The sequence below is a fragment of the Clupea harengus genome, chromosome 14 (assembly GCF_900700415.2).
Source record: "Clupea harengus chromosome 14, Ch_v2.0.2, whole genome shotgun sequence".
NCBI lineage: Eukaryota > Metazoa > Chordata > Actinopteri > Clupeiformes > Clupeidae > Clupea > Clupea harengus.
The window spans coordinates 7645672-7671923 of record NC_045165.1 but is presented as its reverse complement, the minus strand read 5'-3'; the positions used below and the strand labels follow the sequence as shown (position 1 = coordinate 7671923).

At 45.2% G+C, this 26252-nt stretch overlaps 1 protein-coding gene across 2 annotated transcripts in view; it reads right to left on the bottom strand.

Moving 5' to 3' along the window:
• Nucleotides 1-1947: 1947 nt before the first annotated feature.
• crip2 (cysteine-rich protein 2) overlaps nt 1948-26252 on the bottom strand; it is a 32394-nt gene continuing 8089 nt past the window's right edge. The window contains exons 1-8 of one of the 2 annotated variants that reach the window (XM_031580932.2): nt 20979-21169; nt 9365-9459; nt 5678-5735; nt 4730-4867; nt 4059-4127; nt 3814-3908; nt 3641-3698; nt 1948-3102 (exon numbers count right to left, since the gene is read on the bottom strand). In XM_031580932.2, coding sequence (XP_031436792.1) covers nt 3035-3102; nt 3641-3698; nt 3814-3908; nt 4059-4127; nt 4730-4867; nt 5678-5735; nt 9365-9459; nt 20979-21021 — 624 coding nt within the window. In that variant the 5' untranslated portion in view covers nt 21022-21169 and the 3' untranslated portion in view covers nt 1948-3034. Of the gene's footprint in view, nt 3103-3640; nt 3699-3813; nt 3909-4058; nt 4128-4729; nt 4868-5677; nt 5736-9364; nt 9460-20978; nt 21170-26252 lie in introns of those variants that run through there. The other variant, XM_031580931.2, reaches the window with a different exon arrangement.

The following is a 26252-nucleotide window of genomic DNA, read 5'->3' as shown; positions in this document are numbered from 1 at the left end:
GCAAAATAGGAAAGAGCCCCAAGCTTCCAGGTGTCTATCCATCTTCCACAGTGGAAAGTTGAATAATATCATGGGATGGTGTAATGGACTTTTTCCTGCATTTTGACCCAAGAATGGTGTTCATTCCCAGGGATTCACTGGAGGAGTAAGGCCAATTCCTTCTAATTCCTTCTATGCTTATGGAAATACATCCGCAAATATGTGTGTGAGTGTGAGTGTGAGTGTGTGTGTGTGTGTGCACACACTCCTGGTCTGTCAATCTTCTACAGGGAGTCAGCTCTAAAACAAAAGACCTGCACAGGCAGCCACCTGGTGAATTCATTGAGCTACGGCAAGTTTCTGTATCCAGGCAACCAGATTGTTCCTGGGGGTAGGGCCTGGGGAAGTATCACCCAGTAGACCATGGAAGGTCAGGGGCCCAGAGGCTGTGACAGAGGGCCTGACTCTCATGTTCTGTGACACCCTCACATACAGTAGCATTCCCCACTAGTTTCAGTGAGGTTCACTGGGAACAGTGAATGGTGGGTGTTGAATCAGCCGTTTCAGTCGCTCGCCCCTCTCTCTATGGCCATTACGTCATATCGATCAACTTCCCATCACACTTTACAGTACAGTTCCCATCACTCATCTTACCTTCAAGCTGACGGGGCTTTCCACTTTACATTGTTCTCCACAGCTGTCTTCCTCAGTCACAAAGTATTCCTGCCTAGTTATGTTTGGCTCGTGTTTTTTTTTTTGCAACAATAACAAACATTAACACCTGAAGCTAATTCAGTTGAACAAGTACTGTGGCTGCAGGGTGCCGCTCCTCTGGAGCGACGTGTTTATGGCATTCCAGCCGCAGTGTGGTGATGTCAGGGTGAAAGTGCACCAAAGGCTTGCTAAACACTCAAGTGTGTCACCAGCACTTCTGTGGAGATAACGTAGGAGTGGCATTCACACACACACCCACCCATATCATTCTGGTCAACCTCAACTACCTGTGGTCAGCTGTATATTTACATGAACTTTTGCATTTCTATCTTTAGAGTAAATTATCATTATTCAGTTTCCTCTCTATGGCAACACAGGGTGTGTAATAAAAGGATACAGTGCACTCTGTGAGACCATATTTTTTTTTTTTTATCGTTTACATAACTTTTTTTTCAACACGAAGGCATGCAATCACTCACAACGACATTGCTCATGCTAATTGTTGTTTATCCAGACTTAATATTGAGCCTTTGTGTATTTTTACAGATGTAAGAGAGAGAGAGAGAGAGAGAGAGAGAGAGAGATGAATGTTTCGTGGTAGATGTATGTACTGATGATTTCCAGATCAAAACTTCTACTGCAGGGGGCTTCCCTCCATGCAACACTGTGACCCATCTAACAGTACTTTGCATGTCCCAGAGGGTCAGAGTCTAATTGCCCATTTGGGGTGGGTTAAAATGGCTATGGGTTTAAATCTGTTCCTTGGCTGGTCTGTGAGCGTGGGGTGTGGCGAGGACAAAAGGCAAAAGAGGCTGAGGCACGAGGGAGGCTTTTGAATGTCAGACACTAATTTGTTTTTGTCTGAGAATGGGGAGTTCTTGTAACCATGGTGAGGACATAAGGTTGAGCATTAAGCTTGGAATGCTCCAGAAAGAGAGTTGGATTTCCATGGATGCGGATGTCATTAAATAAAAACACATTTTGATTAAACAGATGGATTGCTCCAAATAAAAGCTATTTTTCATCGGCATACAGTGAGAGATTTATCTGCAAGGTTAACATTGCAAAAGAAACAGTACTTACCTTTCCACTTTGTGTGGAAGTGTTAATGTGTGTACATTTGAAAACAGCTTGTCCTGAACAGGTGAATGGAAACGCATCGGTTATTTGACCACGTTTCAATCTCTGGTTTATAACTGAACTGAACTATAACTGAAGCAAACAAACAAACAAAGTCGACCACAGAGACCCAAGCAGTTCTGTACGTACACTTTAATGGGGGGAATTAAAAAGATAGCAACACATAGATTTACCTTTCAGAGCTTTCTTTACAAAACAACAGATTATTGCCATGGTCGTCATAAACTATCACAAACGAATGCACATTCATTCAGCGAGAATGCTTTGTCTTTAGCGGTTTCAGTATCTTCTGTGCTCTGTTTGGTTTAACTATGGAATGGAGGGCGGTTAGTCATTCCTCCAACTCTAGCAGAAGGAGGCAGATTGCCCTATCAAGAAAACAAACACCATCCATCTTGATGTCTTATCCAGTCTAACTATTTCACAAGCTCATGTGTCACTTCATGTACACGTGTTCACATACATGCATATAGACCCCAGTATGGATCTACAGTAATGATCTAAGACCAACATGCAGTGTGGATGGCTGTGTTTGACAGAAATCAGTCCCATACAAGGCCCTGCCCAAGTGGCTTCTCCTAGAGCGAAGAGGACATAAAAGGAGTCAATGGGAAAGATGTCATTCTAACGTAATGTTTACACTAAGAGCAGAACGGAACCAAAAGCATGTACTTAGCTAGGAATATAAATTTAAACACCTGAGGGTTCTAACACTAGGCGGTACTTTTACCGCAATACTGCCACCCCCTTCTTTATGCACTCTTGTCGCAGAAACTCCCGATTTTATCAGGTCAGTGTGCCAGGTGAAGAGGTTTATTCTGAGAGATTAGCGACACAAAGTAGGCTACAAGACCCTCTGTAACATCAGGCGAGCTCCGTGTACTCACGAGGAGCTGTTTGTCTAGGGCGGCCAACAGCTTAGACTGGTACCGAGAAGCAGCTCCAGCGTCTATGTCACCTATGTCAAGGTGAGGGGGAACATACAGGGGGATGTGAGTCTGTGAGACCACCAAGGGGTGGGAGAAGAGTTCTGAGTGGCTAGCTAGGGTTAGGTGCTGAAACTCAGCGCTGATTGGAGGCCTTTGAGGAAGTAGGGGTTTTGTTTATGTTTTTTTTTGTTTTTTTAAGGTGGAGCGTCATTGGCTGTGCTGGCCGAGAGGGAGGGCGGTGAGCGCGGTGAGAGGGTCACACAGGAGCAGACTCAGGGCTGGGTCGCTGTGCTTGGCTCCTTCTCGTAGATGTAGCTGCCCACGCCTCCAGTGTTCACGCCTGCGGACAAACATGAATGCACGTGCGTTTTATATACATCACATGGTGTCGTCTGCTGTGCTTAACCTAAAGGGATTCTACAGCACTAATGAGTGGGCTGTTTGTGTGTCCAGCAGCCTATGTTAACATGAGGAGAACTGTAGAGCCAGGAATCCGGTCTCCTACAAACCTTCCCGAAAGCTTGCACTAACTGTGAGGAACATGGGGTTTAAATGAATAAACAGACAGACAGTCAGACAAGCAGGCAGGCAGGCAGGGAGGGAGGCAGACATCCCCAACACACATACACAGACACACACCATCAATACACATCTGTAAATAAAATTCACGTATGTTGTTATTAGGATGCATGACAAATAGTTTAGGGAGCACATAAGCACGAAGACAAATGGACTGGAATGGTATGGAAATTACTGTGAATGATTGTTTATGCAAGTGGTTACATCTGAGTAGAAGGCCAGATCAGGCCGATGGATGCATTAAGAGAAGCAAGAGCTCCCTCTACTGGTAAGTGCATAAGACGCAGATCCTGTCATACCTTTGGGGCCAAACAGCGTAGCGTAGCAGGGTTTGTGACAGTAGGGCTGACCGTCATGCTGTAAAACATTAACAGAATATTAGCGTTCATTCAATACATCATGTTCCTCATCTCTTTTCGACCCATCCAAACTCTTTTCCTTTTATTCTCTCCATCTTCTCTCTGTCTCTTACCTCTGCATGGCTTCCAGGAGCCAGCGTCTTACTGCACCTCTCACAGCGCAGGCATGGCCGATGCCAGTCTTTCCCCAGCGAGGTCACCTTCTCCGCTGCACACACACACACACACACACACACACACACACACACACAGACACAGACACACGCGTAAGAAATACAACAACCACGACAGACCCCAAGCCCTCCTTTTCAATATGAAGATCTCAAGGCGGAGGAAGAGTTTTGTTTGAGAAACTCACCAAAGTAAACCTTCTTATTGCACCTGGGGCAAAGGTTGGCCTCCCCAGCAAAGGTAGTGACACTGCCAGCTACAGAAAGAGAGGAGAAAATGGAACATTCCTTACACAATCAAAAGAAAAAGAAATGAACAAAGAATAAACAAAACATATCAAACATGCCATCTCCTGCACTCGCTTGCTTGCTCTTAATTCTGTGTCTCTCTCCCCCCCCGCCCTCCCACACACACAGATGGACAGGAAGTTGGATGACCTTTGGACCAGAAGTGGACATGAGAAATGACTGTGTCTGACCAGCCCTAGAATCCCTGGCGGTCACTCGGTTCAACTCCACAGTTCTCTTGCTCACACCCACCGGCGCTGTCTGAAGCCAGTAACTCCCTTAAGAACCTCTCCTGTACTCACCCACTGGCCCTGTCTGAAGCCAGTAACTCACTTAAGAACCTCTGCTGTACTCTGGAGGTTTGCTCTGCTCGACGTTTACAACTAAACAACTAAACTATCCACTAGAACCTGTCTGATGTCATTAACTCCCTTCACCCCATCCCTGTTAAGAACCTCTGCTGTACTCACTCAGTCACTGTATGGGAGCACTTCAATGATAGTCTAATACCAATACGACCCATACTAACAATAATAACACCCCCACCAGGGTAAGCTTGTGGTCAGTGTACCTTTGGAGGGGCCCTTGGGCGGGACGGAGGCCGGTTTGTCTTCTGGTTTGGGGGCGCTCACGCGGGCCGGGGCAGGAGCAGAGCTGTTGTTGACTGGAGTGTCATACACATAGGAGCCAGCCCCGCCAATGTTCACACCTAGAAGATCAGACACACACACACGCACACGCACACACACAAACACACACACACACACACACACACACACTTAACAGAGCTGTCTCCACTGAATACCTCGCACATCCTCCATATTTATGCCCTGTGAAGAACATGAAGATAGGAGAGAAGATGGCTGCTGTGATGCACTTCCCCATCTGTTCCTCATCTACTGGAATGGAGTCCTGCCTTCTATGAATTTGCTGGAAAACAGCGTACACTGCAGCTGAACACACAGGCAGCCAAGCAGCGCTGAAAAAGTGGGCCAGCTTTTAATTGTGTCCATGCTGTGCTTGAAAAAGGGGTTCAGCTCTAATGGTGACTTTGCTGACAATGACAGATTATTCGTAAGAGCACTCCAGAGGCTCCATGCTGTGCTGTAAGTGTGTCAAATGACAGGGGCCCGCCGCGAGGCCCAATTGGCACGGTGCTGTTTGTTGTAGTGATCCACTGAGTCTACTGCACACCCAGTAGATGGCAGCCCTGTGCATGGCAAGTGAAAAGTCACAGCTCAGATGGGAAAGCCAAGGATACAACATGTCATGGGAGGGGGGGGGGGGGGGAGACTGTAGTGTTTGATATCCATTATGCCTACATAGGTGCTTACATATGGTTATATAAGCAAGTCAGTCAGGAGAACTGAAGGAAACACACATGAGGGAGCGTGCACACGTGCGCATACACACACACACACACACACACACACACACACACACACACACACACACACACACACACACAATATGGTGGTCCACATACTACAAAGGTACATATGTGTATGTGGGTCCTCACCTTTTGGTCCGAAGAGAGCAGCATAGCATGGCTTGTGGCAGTATGGCATTCCATCATGCTGTGGATGGGAGAAAGGAGATTAAGTACCGTAATGGAGGACAGGACAGAGAAGCTACACAATGTCCTACAGTAAGACCTCCAGCAACAGCTTACTGCACATGCGATAATGATGTGGTTTGAGTCACGGGGCCATCATTCTTCTTCTACCATACCATGCACTCACAATACCAGTCAATTCAACGTGTTGACCTCCCAGGGCACTGGTCAGCCTGCATAACGTCTCAAACAAATCAAAGCAACGATGCTGAATTTCCAAAGACTGCTCATCTACTTAACACTGTGCCCATGTATTTGGACCATCCATGTTAGATAACACTCTTCCAACTCGCACCCCCCCGTAGTGGCACAACAACCAAGTCACCCGTCCAAGCTGCTCATGCACAGTGGGCAGTGAGCGTCAGGGGATGCCGAAGGAACAGGGTGCCACTCGCGATAACACCCAGTGCCAGCACAATAGGGGGATGTGGAGGCCTCTTGCCAAGACACAGAACATGCTGGAAAAATCGCCTCAAATGACAAACATGTAACAGATTAGCTACCAGATTAGCTGATGTTAGTGGTCTCTCTCTGTGTGTGTGTGTGTGTGTGTGTGTGTGTGTGTGTGTGTGTGTGGCTGTGACATTAGCAGCATCTTGCATCAAAGGGCTACAGGAAACCAGAGGAGGCCTGAGAGTGGATGCAGAACAATGGGAGAGCATGTAACAGAGGCCTAACCACATCAGCAGATACAGCCTGATGAGAACCTCCTGACTAGAGTCTGATGCCATTCCTGCCGTCAGGACGCCTCCGTTGTACAAAGGATTAGATTACCCCGCAACCTCCTCAATCATCCCACGCACACACGGACACACACATGCGCACACACACACGCCAGCATGCACACACACATTCACCCGCACACACACACACACACACACAGGCAGTTTCCATTTCATTGCTGCCTGCTTCATCTCCTCCAGCTCCCCTGTGGTCAGTGAAGGTACAATCCATCCAAAGCTGAGGGCGTCTCTGAGTCGAGTTTTAGTCCCTTCAGCCAGCATGCACTGAAAGCTGGGAGCTGATGCACTGGCTTTCCTGCTTTATCTTATACTCTTGTACCAGTGAGGCTTATGCAAGCGTGTGTAGGGGGGGTGTGCTGGCTCTATTAAGAGCAGTGGGGATTAGATCTCCCAGCCCACTCAGTTCCCAGCGTCTCCCTTTCCATACAGCCCCCACATACAGTACACACATATGATTAGTCCCTTCACCAAACCTTCCCCCTCATCCCCCTCCTCCTCTTCCCCCTCCCCCCTCCTCCCCCCCCCTCCTCCCTCAAAGCAGATGCATGCAGCACTGAGGTTCCTCGCGACAGAACAGGGTCACCAGGATGATCTTAGGATTTTGTACCCCCCCGCCTAAACAGAGATCAGAGATGAAGTGTGTGTGTGTGTGCGTTTGGGGGTCGGGTGAATTTTGGCTGTTCTGTGGAGCACCACAGGCTGATCCGTCCAAACAGGGCCTCCATCTGGTCTTTCTGAAGGCCTTCAGAGCTCAACCAAGCCTGTGTGTGTATACACACACACACACACACACACACACACACACACACACAGCGGTCACCACATTGAGAAGAGTGCAGGTCCAGGACGCTACTATGAACTGAACCATATTCAGGTCGTGCCTTCTTAAATCGTGTTGCCTCTATGACCATAAAAACAAGTGTCTCTGTGTTACATAAACCCCTTATGTGAGCTCCATCAAGCTGCATTAATGTGTGTGTGCCCTCTCGTGATGAAAAAAAAAAAAAGTTATTTACATGATACTCTGTTCTCCCAATTGTATTTCAACTAGTTGCGCCGGGGGTGAAATTGACCCTAGAAATATAACACGGACCCATGTGCGCTATGTGTGTTTCAAAAATCAATATCTCCCTGAAAGCATCTACCAACGGGATCCAAATGAAAAAAGATCTGATTGAACAAGGGACAAACATGTCAAACTGCACTCTAACACAGTTAAACGATGATTGAATAAAGATTCTTCTGCTCCCCGAGAAGCTTGTGCTCAAATTAATGCTTTGTGTTGGATGGCTAAAGAGGGCTCCTTTGTGTTCACGATTGTGTCTGTCCAATATAATAACAAAATGGCACACACACACACAGTGTGTGCCTGTGCGCTTGCCATGCCCCAGTTACAGTGCCATGTGCCATATGGCACGAGGGGTGGTGCCTGGCGATTAATTCTTCAAATAAAGGCACCACGCTTGCCCTGAGCTCCGAGCCCCAGGACTGATGGACACACAATGTGTCATTATATCAATACACAGTCTCTGTTCGCTCGGGGAGCGTCCCTATGAGACGGCAACGAGCACAATAGAGCCAACACCACCAATCCCACGGACTGCCCGAGTCAACTCTGGAGCTAGTCCCGTTTGCTCACTCCATTGTAGGGACTCATTTTCCATGATGTAATGTTCCTGAAGTAGCTCCAGTAGTAGAGCAAAGTGCTGAGACAGGAGAGCTCACATACTGAGGGAAATGTATATCTGTACTGTACTGTACTGAAAGGCAGTTTGGATAAAGGTGTCTGCTAAATGACTACATGTAAATGTATATCTGGCCACATTCATATGACACATCAAACCATCACTGCTGGTATGTAAAGGACTGGTTTCCTAGGGATTATCTGTTGTCCTCCAGCAGTCTTAATGTTTGTTTGAGAAACTAGGCTACTAGCAATCAGTGGAGATCCACGCTCTGAAGCTGTACTCCAGAGGAGTTTGATGATGATTCGATTAAGATTATTGGGGTCACATAGAGGCCGAGCTCAGTTTTATGCTTTGTTTTAGATGCTTCAACGAATATGCTTTGTTTTCACCGTTGTAAAGGTACACAAGAAGCCAGTCAGAGGCCGTATCAGGCAGTGTGAAGAGGCGCTTTTCCACTGCAGGAACTCGGGGCACTTCCCAGGTGGCGCAAACGTTTACAGGAACAACACCTAATCGGCCCTTTCAGCCTTTCTGTTTTCATTGCGGTGCAGGGACTACAAACCTACAAGTGACGTAGCCTAATATTTTGCTCTTTGATCGCATCATCAATTCCAAGCACAATAAAATAATGATGAACATGAACATTAGGAACGTTACAGGAACATTAGACCATTAAACCAGAGATTTTTTAGATAACTTTAGGATTACCTCAAGGTCAAGTCAACAATTTAATTTTGATATAAAGTTGCTAACACTCTATTAAATGGCTTCATGGCAGCTGTAATAACTTGATAAATGGATATACAAGCACAACTATGATTAATTAAAGCTTATATATTTCAGATGACGTTTTGCTTGTGTTCATTCAGTGATTGTAACCTCAACAAGCTATTATTTATTTTTCCTGTTTGCCGTCACCATGTAACCTCTGGTAAATCTCGCTGGTTTTAAAAATGCTTGTTCTTGCCGGCACCCCTAAAATGATCCGCAAGTTCCTGCAGTGGCGCCTAACGGTGACAAAAGAGGATCCTGTCTAATTGTGCTGCATTTGTTCATGTCAGCAGGATCAAGCAGGTACATGAATTCATTTTCAGATTTTGTTTTGTGAGGATTGTAATAATACACTGGTAAATGTTGGTGCCTCTGCTGCTCTGACTTACCTCAGCGTGGCCCCCTGCTGTCAGGATCTTGTTACAGCGCTCACACTTCAGGCAGAGCTTGTGCCAGTCCTTTCCCAGGGATGCCACTTTCTCCGCTGGATTCAGGAGCAGAGGAGGAAGAGGACCAAACATGAGAAAGAGCAACAAGAGGAAGCGAAAACAAGATTAGATAAAGTACACAAACACAAACCATGACTGCGTGAACACTTCCATCTTTTCTCAGAGTTCAGTCATTGTGTACTTTGGAGCGAGCTACTTCCCCAGGCCTCCCTACTGTGAGCGCTGAAGGGACAGGGGGGGTTGTGTGTAGCTCCTGGGGTTGAGCTTGTCAACTCTCTCAATCCCTTCCCAGTAGGCCCTTGTCCTGAATATCAAATCCAATCTGCTGTGATTTCATCTGATCTGCGGAGGTCCTCTGGGGGTTCTCTTAAGCAGTTATAAGTATAGAGAGAATAGATGCTGAATGTTTCTCGGTCAACAGCAAATGTAAGGGATGGACTGTGTATGTACATGTGTTCATCACAACAAGCCATTCAGCGTCTTCCAACATTCCTTATCCTTAACGACATTCCAAAGCCTATTTTGCCTCATCCTTATAGCCTTAACTGTGAGGTCATTTCCTTTAAGTGAGGGTACTAATAATACCCTTTTGCTACTATATTACCCCTCCCGTTTCTCCACTGTCACAATGCAGAATACGGTCTGGTCAAGCCGGCACCCCCTAAGCAGGGGAAACACCTTTTCTTATCATCACTGGCCACAATTGTCCAGAAAGCAGAAGCCATTTCCTGTTGATTTTCCTTCCTCTTCGTGGTCCCTTCCTAGGCCCTCCTCCAGGAATACTCTGATTTCCAATCGCGCTCTCTGCCTCCGCATACACCAAAGAAGGAAAGCCACTCTCCACACTGGGGAGTCCGAGCAGGCACAACCTTGAGTTCTCAACGCTTTCACAATGCTCTGAAATCGTTTCTCCCCCCTGAGCTCTGACATCACCGCGGCCTGTTTACTTCTCTGGGTGGTGGCCGCGTGATTAATTGCCGTACTCGTGACGTGACGGATCACTATTTGATCTGGCCACTTCACGCCACACCAACTCTGAGCTCACTGCACACAGTGACCTCACTAAAGGACAGTGCACTGGGGCGATGCTCTAGGACAATGGTATTATGTGGCCCTATCTCTAACCAACCTGACAATTTTCAATTTCAGGCAATGACGCCACTTCAGCTCACAAAAGCCTCAGCACTTGGGACGCACTGGCTGTGTATGCCTATAGTGATCCCTGAAGCTGCTCTCGGTCTGAATGAGTCTCAAGGGGAGTCTTTGTCCTCCCCCCCCCCCCCACTCACCCCCACAGTGCACCAGCAAACTGTATTCACTGTATGCATCCAGAACATGCTAGAAATGATTGAACACAAAACACGAGCACTCAAGCGTTAAGTGGGAAAAGGTTCAGTTAATTCACACTGATCTAAACACGAACTGATTGGGCCCAGGCGGGTGTTCCTTTGTGTCTGCATTGACACAGGTTCTGTGTGTTTACACAGCATTGACACAGGTTCTGTGTGTCTTGGAGGGATAAAACTACTTGTGATTGCTGGGCAAGGGCATTACTGTATTTAAGGCCCATACTACAACATACAGTGATCTTGTACCATCAGGTTAGGTTTATGTGGTTATAGTTACTTTATAAGTTGCCTTTACATTCCGCGTTGTCAGATGCTCCAGGGATGGCCAAAGGGGTTCAGCCTTTTAGCTCAATCCAACACATTGACAACAAGCTATTGAGGTTGCAGCGTTTACTAACAGTCTGGTGAGTCAAGGCCAAGCAAGGTGATTCCCCTGTCCCGCCCTGAGGTCAGAGAGCATAACACGGCATAAATCACACTTTCAGTCATCTCTCTAAATATAGAGCCGCGTAGAGAGAGAGAGAGAGAGAGAGAGAGAGAGAGAGAGAGAGAGAGAGAGAGATGGAGGGAGGGAGGGAGAGAGAGAAAGAGAGAGATGGAGATGGAGGGAGGGAGAGAGAGAGAAAGAGAGAGAGAGAGAGAGAGAGAGAGAGAGAGATGGAGGGAGGGAGAGAGAGAAAGAGAGAGATGGAGATGGAGGGAGGGAGAGAGAGGGAGAGACAGAAAGAGAGAGAGAGAGAGAGAGAGAGAGAGAGAGAGAGAGAGAGAGAGAGAGAGAGAGAGAGATGGAGGGAGGGAGAGATAGGGAGAGAGATGTACACCTGATTGCAGATTATCTGTTTCTGCTGGGTGTTGTTGGGGTTGGAGCTGTGATGGAACAGTAAGCCCTTTATCCCCCCCTGACCAACGGCACAGAGGACAGGTAGAGAAATACTTATATATAATACTGATATTCTACACAGGACTGACCAATGGGACATTCACTTCCACACCTTCAGAAACAAGACGAAAAGTCACATATTTGTGTAATTTCTGTTAACGCATTCTTTCATGTCTGCCATTTATATGGGGAAACTATTGAAGTAAAACTGCAGGTTGAGGCTTGTGATGGCACGTGTGATATGTGTGGTGGCACCTTGAAATTCAGCTACAGAGAGGAAAACTCCAAGCTGAAAACTAAACCTAGTAAAAAAACCTCAGGACAACAAATGTCCAAAACTAGTGTTCAGTAAGTTTCAGGTCTATGCGTTTGATCTGAAATCCCATGGGAATCATGCCATAACAAACATACCTCAGGACCATTCCACTGGGGCCTCCCAATCATCCATTCACCTACGGGTCATGCCTGTGGATTCTCTGGCTAATGATTACTCTGGCCTAACTTGTTTTGTCAAGCTGAGTGAAAAAGGGAACCACACTGGTCAAGATTCCGGTGTGTTTCTCAAGAACCGAAATTACTTCCACAAGCCGCTGTCAGCTGAGGTCTAAGGGCTCATTGTATGGCATTCACACAGTCCAGTCGGTTGATGTATTATGTTTGTGATGGTCAAGGGTTAATAGGGAAGGGGCGGAAGGGGGCCATTGGAACAACACCTTGCGGTAGAACACTAATGTTCAGGGTGCCAAAATGGGTTCAAGCAGCGAGAGATATATTGTTTACTTCCCTCTACTTTTTTCCCTCTACATGGTAAAACAGACGTCCTCATTAACTGATTAAACCATGTGTGCTGTAGGCGTAGAATCATACCAACAGAGTCACTACTGTTGTTATTAGCCTGAGTGCCGTTTCTCAGTGTTGTTTCACTGCCTCTCTCAGCCAGTGTGATTGTCTGCATGAATTTGTAATTAGACGGGCTTTAGAGGAGGCAGCATTAATGGGTAATTGGGTGTCAGAGAGACGGAGAGATTTTGTGCACTGTGGTGCAATTACTGATGGATAATTATCCACCATAATGAAGCTGCACCAACACAACAACTCGCTAGATTCGGTCGACGTTAGAGAGTGCTTGAAAGGTGTAATCCAAATGGCAGACAAAAAAAAGTAATTATGTTAAATTCTTAATAGGTCCTAATAGGCTCTTCCCCAACCCACCACCCAGTTTGATAGAGGAGAGATGCTGGGAGACGCTGGGAGAGTACTGCTTGAGATCTCTACATACTGTGAGTTTATTGGTTGGTAATGAATGTAATCAGGAAGGTCTAGTAGAGATTACATTGTCGTCAATAGTAAAGTGGTTTCAATTGTTATTTTGTGTAAAGCTCATCTTCAATTGATAAACTATATCAAGTCCTAAATTGGAACAGTCATAAAGGCATTCTCAGAGACTATGACTCTGGCCTACATGTTTGAGAAGGAGAATGTGTGAGAAGTGTTATAAAAACAACGTATATATACTACTGTAAATGCTATAAGTGAACTGTATGTCTTCAAGTAGAAGCACTGGCTTTAGGTCAACACATAAATCGTACATAGTGTGTTTGGCTTGGACAATTTCTACATGAAGCTTGATTAATACACACCCATCTGTTCCAGCCTGCAAAGTTACCGCCCCCTCCCCCCCTCAACCCAGTACACACACACACACACACACTACTATCATCTTCATAATATGCCATTTCTATTTTTATGATAGCTGAGCACTGACATGACAGAGTGGCGATTATGGCACGTTCCACTGGTCACACACCTGAGCACTACTCTCTCAGACACACACACACACACACACACACACACAAATACCCACAAAGTAGTACACAGCCGATCAAAGACACACACACACACACACACACACACACACACACAGACAGACCCAGCAGCTCTACAGACAGTCAGAGCCCCAGACACACAGGAACATCCAGAGGAAAGCACTGTGTGTGTGTGTGTGTTTCCATTGCACTCTGCTCCATTCCCATTCTAAAAATACCCTCTGCACGTCCTCAGGCCAAACAGTAGTATTTGCGCTCGGCTTTAATAAACACAGCGACGCTCTGCGGAGCCGAGACTCACAGATGTGATTACCCAAGCCCTGACATGCTGCTGCTGCTGCTGCTGCTGCTGCTGGCCCCTTCCCTCTCATCTGGTTTCTATTTCCCTTCATTCTACTGCTACTGCTACAAACTGCTACAAAGACGTCCGTTTCCCGGCGGCCAAGAGAGATAGCCACGCTTAAACGCACTGACTGCAGGTCTGACCTTGCAGTAGCCCAGCATAGTTCCAGCAGCCGGGTTCCCCTTTGGCTGTGGAGCGGGCAGCAAAAACAGCAATGCAGGCCAGGGCGCCTAATCAGGACCATGATTGTGATTGATTACGCACGAGGACGGCCTGTACAGTGGAGCTCAGCTCGGCTCGCCTCTGCTTTAAGTGCTGATGCACAGAATGCAGGCTGTGTGGTCAGCCACTGATCCGTGTAAATGGTGAATAATGCTTGGACACACACACACACACACACACACACACACACACACACACACACACACACACACACACACACACACACACACACACACACACACACACACACACACACAAACACACACACAAACACACACAGGCTATGAGGCCAAACGCCGATTTACTTGTGTCTTTTAGTATACTGTTTAGCTGGTTCCAGGCCTTAAGACCATCGGCCTGTCTAAGTGAGATCAGCCCACAGCATGAATAACAGATAAACTGTGTGTTTGCTTTCACAGTGTGAAATAGAAGTGGATAGAAGCCTTACTGGAACATCTTCATTCCGTGAACCATGATTTATCACCCACGCTAACATGCCACGAGGTGCCTTGCGAATCAGGTTATGGAAGGCACAGGCACACGTTAGGTCTGAACAGTGTGGGAACTCTCCAGGACGGATCACAGGAATGATTCTCCACCCCCCCCCCCCCCCCCCCACCCCACCCCACCCCCGGCCGTCAACTGTGTGTGTTTGCCTTGACTGTGGATCACACAAGTGTGTTAGATTTCTTGAGTGTGTGTGTGTGTGTGTGTGTGTGTGTGTGCTGTCCGATGGCCGGTTGGATTTTGTGGGACAGTGGGTCACGGTTCGTTGCACAGGTCATGGTGACATGCTGTTGGATCAATATTTTGATTACAGTAGAGGAGGGGAAAGTAAATATGTGTGTCAGTGGATAGAGTGTACGGAGAGTGGAGGGGAGAGCCGTGTTCAAAGCCAGGGCCCTGCTAAGAGGCTCCAACCCAAACAGAAGTAGCCTCAAATGGACACCAAATACAAATAATGATGAGACTTTACAATAAACTGACTCATGTGTGTGTGTATGTTTGTGTGCACGGGTGTGTGTGTGTGTGTGTGTGTGTGTGTGTGTGTGTGTTAGTGTGTCCAGCACACCACAATCTGATGCAATTATAGTGCAAACAGGGTGAGAGGACTATGACTGTGTGTGTGTGTGAGTGTGTGTGAGTGTGTGTGTTTCCCCAGACAAGGCGAGGTTTCCTCTCTCTTTTCCAAATTAAGCAAAGCGCTCACCGCATGTCTGTGAGGAGTGTGAGTGTGTGTGTGTGTGTGTGTGTGTGTGTCAGAGACAGGGCACTGGACAGGTCACTTGTCACAAAGCCTCACATGGTTAGGCTAAAAGTGTACTCATTAGTGATCCTTGCAGAGTGTCACACTTTTCATCTGGATTTGCCTGCCTCTTACACCTTCCACTTACAGTGAAAGGTTTGTCTTTCAGTAGGATTACATACATTACTCTTTATAGCTTAAGTTGATAACCTATTGGGTGTCTTATCTTTAAGCTATATTGATTGTATGAAGTCACCTTCTAAAATCACCTATTAATAAGATTGAAAGAAATGTGCAAAAAGCTTTCAGTCTAACACTCTTTTTTTTTTACACATCCTTTAAGCTTCAGCTCAGTCAAAGCTACCAGGGGCCTCTGCCACATGTGTGACTGGGAGGGGAAAAATCTATGTAAGTGCCTATTTTGGGGCTATAAATTATGAATGTGTTCAGTGAAGACCGAGCCCTACTGGAGTCAGGCTCTATTTTAGAGGGCAGGGCCTGAAAGATGCATGTTATTACATCATAGGGCTCATTGTGTGCAGCCAAGGGCCAGAGGGGAGGAACACTCTCTGTCCATGAGCTGTGGCAAAGGATGCTTATGAGCCTTGGCAGGAACGGACAGCCATGGACAGAGAGAGACAGAGAAAAAGAAAGAAAGAAAGAAAGAAAGAAAGAAAGAAAGAGAGAGAGGGAGAGAGTCAGAGAGAGCTGGAGAGAGACAGACCCCTTATTCACAGTTTTATTCACCACTTCATAGGGGCTTTCAGGTTATGCAATGGCACAGGAGAGGTGGCACAGACTGAAGAAATGATATTACATAATACACACACACACACACACACACACACACACAAACTCTCTCTCTCACACACACAACCTCACACTGCCTGAGGAGTCACCAAGTGCCGTGAATCCAAACAAAAACCCATACGTGTGTGGATTTTGAATGTGCTGAATCTGTAAACAACAGAGACATTTGCATCAAATCCAACGCATTCTAAAAGTGCACGTGTGTGTGTATGTGAGAGTAAGAAGGGAGAAGCAAAAGAGAGTATGGTCTTTCACATTTCCACTCTCCTGTGTGTGCGGTGAGTTATAATGACAGGGAGTGTCTTCCACAATCTCTAATTCTCTCTCCCCAGCACTTACCCTTCCCTCCTCCTCCTTCTCTCGCTCTCTCCCTCTCTCCCCTTCTTCTCTCTCTCTCCCTCTCTCCCCTTCTTCTCTCTTTCTTCCCTTCTTCTCTCTCTCTCCCTCTCTCCCTCTCTTCCCTTCTTCTCTCTCTCTCCCCTTCTTCTCTCTCTCTCCCCTTCTTCTCTCTCTCTCCGCTTCTTCTCTCTCTCCCTCTTTCACTCATTTGGCCGTAAGCAGGGCCATAAAGCTCTGTCCATATTCATTGCCCAGTGATGCACGTGTCACTCTCCTGCCTCTCCTAAGAGACCTGTAACAATCTCACTTGCTTGTTTTCAGGAAGTCACAGGACATTCAGAATGTCTTACCATGCGAAATATTTGGAATCGTTTTATATAACCTGCACTGTGTGAGGACGTACTGCTGTCTCTGCGGTTCCTTTTTTATTGCATTAGAAGCCATTTTTCCACACGAGGTCTAGGTGGCTGGGTTTGGCACAACAACTAAAGCCTGTTGCATTTTGGGTCTTGGATCTGGCTGGTGAAATCAATTACACTCACAAGACATCAGTGGAGAAGAATTGTGTTGATGTTAAACTCTCAGCAGCTTATTCTTTGTATATTGGCCCAATGTTTCAGATATTACAGTACCATTAATTCAGTTTTTATGGGCTTTCATTGGTCCAGATATAGAGTCTTCGTGTATACTGACTGTGTTGACAATGATTATGTAGTCAAACCCAGACAATGTTTAGGAAAAGAAATCTGCGCAAGAGAACTACAATCTAGTCAGCGTTGATCAGTCAGCAAAGATGTGACCATTGTTCTTTGCTTTGCGAGTCAGCATGTAATATCTGTTGGACCTTAGGGATAAGATACACTTCCACCATGTCCTTAAAAAATTTCACTAAAAACATTTCAATCAGACACATAGTTCCTACAGGCCCAGACTGATAGGCTATGCCCTGTCTGGAACTGGTCAACATCCTATTGAGTTGTGCATCAGTCATTGTGGTCTGGCACATTGCATCAGTTACCTGTCTGTTTAAGGGCAGATTTTGGAGACTTAACTTTAGGTGTCAAATCACTTATGCTTTTTTTTTTAAAGTAATTTTATTTAAGTCAGTATGGTCTGGGGCTCCTTCTGAGAGATACTGTGTCTCTGTCAAAGAGAGATACCATTTGGTGGCAACTGACTCGCACTTCTGAGAAAAGCATGAAGTGAGGTTATCAAGATAAACGTTAATTTCATTGGGTCATAGAAATCCCCCTATTGTAGGTCGTTACAGACTAATATTCCATGTTGAGCCAAATGCTTCCTGGAACTTAATTGTATGAATGCCATTTGACAGACGGAAGACAAGAATGTTGTATTCGAATGAAACAGACAACCTCTGTTGGCACTGCTCATTTCATTATTTGTGACAGTATGCCATTGAAATGAATGTGCCTCAGATGACAAAGAAGTGACCAACACTAAGAATTAAATTAAGCAGGTTAAGAGCAGCCAAGCTTAAACTTTTGATTTTAATCTGTGTGTAAATCTCAAACCAACAGCAGCGAAAGGTTCTCTCCCTTTATATGGGATGCACTGTTTGCATTCTCTGTCTTAATTTGTATTCTGCGACTGATACGGAGGGCCGTCTCCCTCTCGGTATCCCAGCAACCCCCGGGCCCTCCAGCCTCTGTCTCATGGCTCTGTGGCCCCTCTGCTCCTCCTGAGCTTCCAAAATAACAGGAATCCGCATTCCTGCGTCGTACAAAAGCCACATGTCAGCCTTAGCACTAGCCTTCCCATACACAGTCCCACTTTTGGAAGCTTGTCCCATATGCCGTCTTATGCTTTGCCAGCATTCTCATACCGCATAGCGAACCACATACAAACAGTTCTACACACTCTCCCAAGCATCACCAAGACTCCCACACGTACAGCATGTTCTAATAGCATGATGCTATTGTGCTAGCCTGTGTTTACACTTTTTAAGTTGCATATTTTGGGTCCCATGAGGTGCACTGAGACCACACCATGTGCTGGGAGAGGCTAATCCAATTTAGATGGAGCAGTCAAAGTTAGTTGTGTTTGCTCTTTGTGCAAATATTTAAACAGAACCTATTTATGTTATTTTAAAATCGTTGACAAAAGTTACATACGGTCCCTTTTTGTCTTTTTAGGTCAACATATTTGTCAGACACCCAAAAAAAGGGAATACTTGTTGACACCATTTGACTTCAATCAATCTTGCATGGGAGGAAAAATGCACAAAATGTGCTACCAGCTGTTCAATAACAGATGAAATAGAAAATATTAAAAACTGGTGCCTTTGAGCCAAATAAGAGGTCCAGACGGCGTCTCACCACTTCTTCCCGACAGGCTTTAAAACAGGATGTCGGTGGGGAAATTTCAGGGGAGGGCTGAAGAACTGGGATTTTTGATACCCACAAATGCAGCTGGCAATATCAGTCTTAGTGTAATGCGGTGGGTGCACACTGACAAAGTGCAGTACAACATCTGGCCAGAAAGACACGAGACAATATCTCTCATATATTAACAACACGGTCTTACAAGTGGTTACACAACAACAATCATGTAGGGCTGTATGTCAATAAGCATCTCTGTAATGTGGCTGGATGCTACTCTCTCTCTCTCTCTCTCTCTCTCTCTCTCTCTCTCTCTATCCCTTTCAGAACATACAGTGGTAAACAACTAACTGCACAACACCTACTCTACCCCCTCCATCCAGCTGCCACACAGCTGTTCGTGCCACAACTACAGTTTTAACAGTGCGGCCACAACACAACAGTTGCCATTCACTGATTTATTCATAGGCCCATCAATCTGTCCACCCATATAGAGCTGATGATATTGGGCCAATAGTATGTGACGTAAGGGAGCTAAAGAGGCGCTTTTAATCCCCTTTGGCACTTTGCTGATGTTTACGCTTATAGTTTGAGGAAGGAAATATAAATCTGTGCCTGAGCTGGAAGCCACCTCCAGCCTGCGCCTTGAAACCTCACTGGCTGCCCGATGAGCTGCTGCGGAGGACTGCGCGCGGCAACGGCTCTTACGCAACCGCCAGCATCCTCTCGTCTGCCTCGCTGGTTCCTTTCAGTCATGACTTTATTGGCTGTTCCGAGGTTTTTGCCCCTGGATACAGACTCTGCTGCTCAGGACACAGCACTACGCAGCATGAAAGTGTGATCCGTCAAGAACAGGAACACAAACACACACAAACACCCACGTGCTATTGACTGATTGCTTCAAAAAGATGTGCAAACACCATGAAGGGCTGACCTCATCACACTATATATAGCCTTTGAAATGGAGCGGGCCGGGAGCAAGCAGATGAGACAAGGGGGTAGTAATTCACTGTTAACGGCTCAGTAAATAAAAAGATCAACACAGCACTCAAACTTCACTTTCAGACACACACACACACACGCACACAAACACACACACACACAAACACACACAACCTCTCGCTCTGGGGGAAAGAATCTCTCATCTCCATGAGACGGCACCAAACTCTCATGGCACAGCCCGTGTCATGAGGGGAACTTTATTCAAATGCATCACAGAGAGGACATCCCTCTCGCCACACCTCACTGACTAGCGCAGAGGGGAGGCTCATTTCAGTAAGATCACTCTCAACCTCCATTTGTGGACATGCTAAGATTTCTGAGAACCAAAAAGAAATCGACTGATGCTTGAATGTGTCGCACCTGTGTACAAGTCATGGGGTTCCTGAATGAATTTCACTGGCATGGTTAGTCAGCGCCCTTTTGTCCTCATAACGCCAGTGCATGTCTGGAGGCTTTAGAAGAGAGCACAGCCGCTCTTAAAAGAAACTAAAGAGAGAGACCCAAAGGACCTTGCCTGTCACAACATCAGCCATACAAGAAGTGAATGTGATTTAGCTGCGGATTCTGGTACCTAGAACTGGATACATTTACTAACTTAAGATCTAGATAGATACTAGAAGATCATGTAATATGTGGAGCTCATATTGACCACACTCATTCTTGGATTCTGGGCAGAGTTATTAATCTCAGTAAAGGTGAGACTGATATCTAAAGAATGAAGATAGCTTATAGAATTTTAATTTCCTCTGCAATCCAAAAGTTGCTTAATGCTATACTGCAGGGAATAATGGCCTCTGTCGTGTAGTAACAAACACGATCAAATAAAAAGGGTTAGTATTGTGTCTTATATTGCTCTTATAATAGGCCTAATTGAGCATCTCGTTATAGTACTCCTGTAGTCCATATTTGACTGTACACCTTACCAACTGATCACAATATCCGGACAACTCCATGCGGATCTAAATATGTTAACTTTAGCTTACCCGTTACGCTAGATGTCTATATATTTGAACGAAAACGAGTTGAATTAAAGAAACATCCTATGTCTGACTTAATGCAGAAATCAGACAAAGATCAACCGAAGGGACAATGTAAACAATCAGTGCTGTCATTCCGAAAATTCACAACGTGGGGCGGGCTAATACATCTCCATAACACAACAAATGCCTCAACATTTGATAAATATAAATTCACTTACCGAAATACACAGTCTTTTCGCACTTGGGACACTTTGAAGACATGTTGTTCTGATGAGAAAACGTCGCGTGGAAAACAAAATGTTTCGTGTGGTTTGCAGTCCCCTCTCTCCAGTGGCTAACCCTGCTGAAGTTCCTCTTTGAAAACCGGGAGCATCCTTTCTCCCCATGCACCGCGCTTATTTAGGCCTGCGTAACCCCGCCCCCTGTATGCCGTGCCTCTGCCGATCACCCCGCCCCCATGCCCTGCCTCTCTCTCCCCTTGGTTTGGAACCCGGTCAGTTACACACAACACGAGCAGACTAGTGGAACGTTCTCTCTCTCTCTCTTTCTCTCATTCTCTCTCTCTCTCTCTCTCTCTCTCCCCCTCTCCTTTACGCGCGCGTTTCCTTTTTGCACTCTTTAACTGGAACATGAATGCCAGGACACAATGGTCCCTTTCAGTGTGCTCATCAATAGAGGTTCTTCAGCACATGTCGGACCGTTAAAATTTGAAAATGTCTCTGAATGACGTCTGAAGGTTATAGTTGTATTCTAGAGAGGGGAAAAGATCAGCCAAAAATAGATTAAGTTGGGTAATTTTCCTTACACGTTTTTGACAACAGTGCAGCAGTTTTGGCAGCAGTGAAAACTGAAACGTTGGTATATTTTTTCCATGGCAACTGAAGGATTTTTTTTTTCTTTTTTTAGTTTACACACATACTATATTTTCTTTTAGGTCAAGCTAACAGACCTAAAGTGTGACATCACTTCCTTGTCTGTGTGTGAGTAAGCTGTAGACATTATCCATTCCTAAGCTTGCTGTTCAAACCACTCTAATATGGGGCGGTAAACTAACATCCTTGTCCCCTTATATCATCTTTTAGAAATGTGTGAACTTCCTGTTGATTAACTCATGTATTTCTCTTAGGTCTCGTATCTCTTAAGTCATTGTTGAAGTGCCTTTTGTAAACACTCCCTGAACAACCACGGGTCCTTTACTTCCCTCTGCTTTCAATAATGACAGTGGTGACATGTCACAGGTGAAGATAAAATCTCAGTTCTGTACAGCATGCAGAAGCTACACACTTTAATTAAGCCAAAAGGGTCAAGACATTTTACCATGACTATGTAAAGATCTTAAACAGATACCCTTTTGCCATGTGTGTGTGAGTTTGATTGAGAACCACTCTGTGTGAGTTGCTGTTCTTGCAGCTTTGCTCCACTGCAGTGCAGAGTCACTGTGAGCAGTGGAAGCAGACAAAACTAGTCAGCAGAAGGCAGGGAGGTATAGGGCTAGGGTACAGGGTAGTTTCAAGTCTTTTATTGTCAGATGCACAGAACAACACGAAGTTGGACTGGGCACTGACATTCTTAAGACAAGACACCACACAACAACCTGCCATAATATAACATAACATAACATATAAGTACTCTGAACATAAATTACACATATGATAAACATATAATAAACCTACTAAATATACACAATAATATACAATACAATATGCTAAATGCTATGGGTAGAGGGTTTAGAGGAGAAACAAACTGAGGAAATGAGGGGGCCATGGAAAAGGCTCCAGAGGAAAGGCTCAAAAGAGTTATGCTCTTTGACGCAGTCCGAGAGCGTTAAGGGATTAAGTTTGATGCACAAAAGTGCCTCAGGAAAAAAGGCTATTGCACATAAAGCATGTGCTAAATCTGCTCAGATAAGTCTTCAGAGAGGCCATAGGCCGTGGAGAAAGACCAGATAAAGTTCTACTCAAACTCAGTGCTCAATAGAATTGATGGCTGAGGTTGACTGGTCCATGGTTGGTACATATCTATGAAAATGCACTAGAGTTAAGATTTTACCATGCTGTAAATGTATAACAATGTGCTACTGGTACAGTAGTTGTGACCTACAATTATTGTTGATCCCAATAGTTCAATAGCTATTTCAATTTAAAGATTCGTTTTGAGTGACAGTTAATATGAGAAGATCAGTGGTGTGAGTGAAGCATCTGAAAGTCCATGTAAGGAAACGCTCCCACATTCTGAATCAGTGAGTCAATAATTAACCACATTAACTCGGTCTGTCTCCCTGTTATGATAATAGCAAAATCCAGACTAGAATATTCTAAGAATGATGTAATGTTCTGCTGAAAGGAGCAAATAAAAGATGAGAATGTTTATCATTTGAGTACACAACAGAGGACAAGAAAGACAGATAATGTCAATAACTGTCCCATACTATTGAACATGTAAAGGCAGTACAAGATTCAAATCAGAATGATTCAGATCCCTCTGACCACCTGACAGTATCACACTGATCAATTTCAATCCAAAAGTAAGAAGAACTCTGTGAAGTTGACTTATGTTTATTAAATAAATAAATAAATAAATAAATAAAACATATTAGGATGGGTACAAAATAAATTTGCAGTAAGTGAAGAGATTACTTGAATTATGAGGATACTTTGGCATTGAGATAAACTAACAGTTTTGACTTCAATCTTCAGCACCACGACCGCTCCCACCACACTCAAATATTCAGCCACTTGGCTCACCCAAAGTCAGGATTTCAGGACCACGCATGTGTGCTGTAATCCATCCCACACATGGCCAAACTCCCACGCCCGACATATCTCCTCCCCCCCCCCCCCCCCCCCCCCCGACTCCAAACAGTCATATTCCTACAAACTCAATCAGACAAACATACACACACACACACACACACACACACACACACACACACACACACACACACACACACACACACACCTCCTCCTGCTCTTCCGCATACTCATATAGACTTCTACTAGATCCCACACATATGATCACACAAAGCTCCACTGCCCACACCTGCACACTCTTACACACATGCACACACTCACACTCAAACAGGCCACAGTCAACAAATTTAGAAAATGGAGTTAGGTTTCTTGAATGAACGGGTGTACGCCTTTGATTAAGACCACAGGCAGTCGAAGAATGTGAAGGGAGTGTGGTGGAGAGGTTGTGCACATGTGCATGTGTGTGAATGTGAAAGGGTGTGTTTTGGAGGGCATGTGTGCATAATGACCAAGGAAGATAAAGTGAAGTGAACTGAAAACGTGCTTCTTTGAAAGACCCTCTTTGTTCCCTGCTGCTAGTATTTCATTGTGTGTGTGTGTGTGTGTGTGTGTGTGTGTGTGTGTGTGTGTGTGTGTGTGTGTGTGTGTGTGTGTGTGTGTGTGTGTGTGCGTGAGCGTAAGAAAGATTGATGTAACATCAGCAAAGAGTGAAAGTGTTGTGTGATCAAAGGTAGTAAGTTAGCGATGCAAGCTAGGAAAAATTATACTCTATTAGGAACAAGTTCCAGTGAATTTTGCTGGCAGTGGTTTCTGTGTGTGTTGTGTGTTGTCGTCCATCCTCTGACTGTAAATAACTAACAACACTATTATGAAACCACACATCTTACTAAACTGTACATGGATTAGTAATGTGTGACATGAGGTCACACACCTCAAAATCTGCTACGCTTAAATAAAATCTCTTCAATGTATTGAAAAGATGTCAGTTTAATTAGATGCATCTTTAAATCATACAAATTATAGAGGGCATCACAGTAAATCCACAAAGTAAGCCACTTTTCCCCATGCTAAAACCAAGAACAAGAACAAAGATAAGAGAATAAGATAAGAGAATAAAAATAATAACCACCCAATGTAGTATTCAGTCTAATTATTTTGGGGGTTATTCAGAAGCGTTTTTATATATCTACACCTATTAAATTTGTGTGATGGACGTGGCAAAATAAGTTACAACTCCTGAGGCACTTGCTCACCTCCTCACCTCCTCCTTCAAGCAATTGTTGTTAATGAAGTTGAGGCGCACGAGCGTGAGAGAGAGGGCAGCTCTTCACACGGAGAAGCCAGCCAGCGTCACCTGGGCTGAGACAGAGGTGTTATAATTAGCATCACGAGAGGGCATTGGGCTGGGGAAGGAAGGGAAGGGAAGAGGCCTTGAGGAGAACCATGGCTGAACTTCTGGAGGAAACGTGGGTGGAAACACCAGTGCCATGAGGGTCACAGAACACAGCAGAGGGGGAGATAGGGTGTGTGTGTGCATTTGTGTGCGAGTTTGTGTGTGTGTGTTAGTGTGTGTGTGTGTGTGTGTGCGAGTGTGTGTGCGAGTGTGTGTGTGTGTGTATGGAGTAGTCCCGTCTAGACTAGGTAAATAAATGTGGAGTTTGTTTGTGCCCCCTCTAGGTTGTCTTTGTCCTTGTGTTCTTTGAATGTGTAGATTCCATGTGGCAAAATCTCTAGGGGTATTTGTACTGCACCTGACACTCTCACTCTCATTAAGCTGCTTAAAAAACGAAGACGCCTTTTTACAAAAAAACCTGTTAGTGAAACACCATACACTTGAAGACTTTGTAGAGTGGTGTACCTTTATGGACAATGCAAATATTGCAGTTTGAAGAGGACTGTCCAATTTATTCTACTTCAACATATTCAACTCTGATGGAACTGCAAAATAGCTATTCTACTGTTGTTCTGTATCATTTGTATCTTTAACATATATTGATGTTTCCTGCTCTGATTGGCTGTTGCATGGTGGTTATTGTGTGAGCATATAAATGCTCATATAGGGGACTGATGGAACTGGAAATATTGCTATTCTGTTGTTGTAAGACATTAACTCCTTATGTTGTATCTGCAACTCATTTTGGATGTGTACTCCGTCTGTTTCACTGAGACCTGAACAAGTGGCTTGTGAACCCTTCCCCCCCAGATAGGCTCCTTCCTGCTAAGACCCTTTGTGCCATAGTATCACCCCCTCCCCCCATAGGTGAACCCCTCACCCCCACTGTCTCCCCCTTCCTCTCACCTAAAGGGTGTGGTCATCCCCTCTTCTATTGTATTCTACCTGACTGAAATGTATAAATGCCTACACATTCTGCTATCAGGTAGGCCTTGCTCTGAGCACCAAGCTGAGAGGGGGTCTCCACGCTGAAAATAAACTACAGAAACCTGACTTCAACTCTCCGGTCCCTTCTTCAAACTTAAGCGTGCTTACAGAGATTCTATCAACTCTTAACCCAGAATATAATAATACTTCCTCATACCTCATCTGTGATATCACCCCTTCTGCTTGCTTTACTTTAGCAGTTCAGTACATAGTGTAGATAGAGGGGTTTGCTTATGTGTAAAACAAGTGTGTCAGGATGTGATAACATCGATGTATAACCACAATACTGTTAGTTAGAGTTTGAGTGCAGACAGTGACAGTCATGGGTTCAATACGCATACGGCACAAGCAGTGCATGGTCC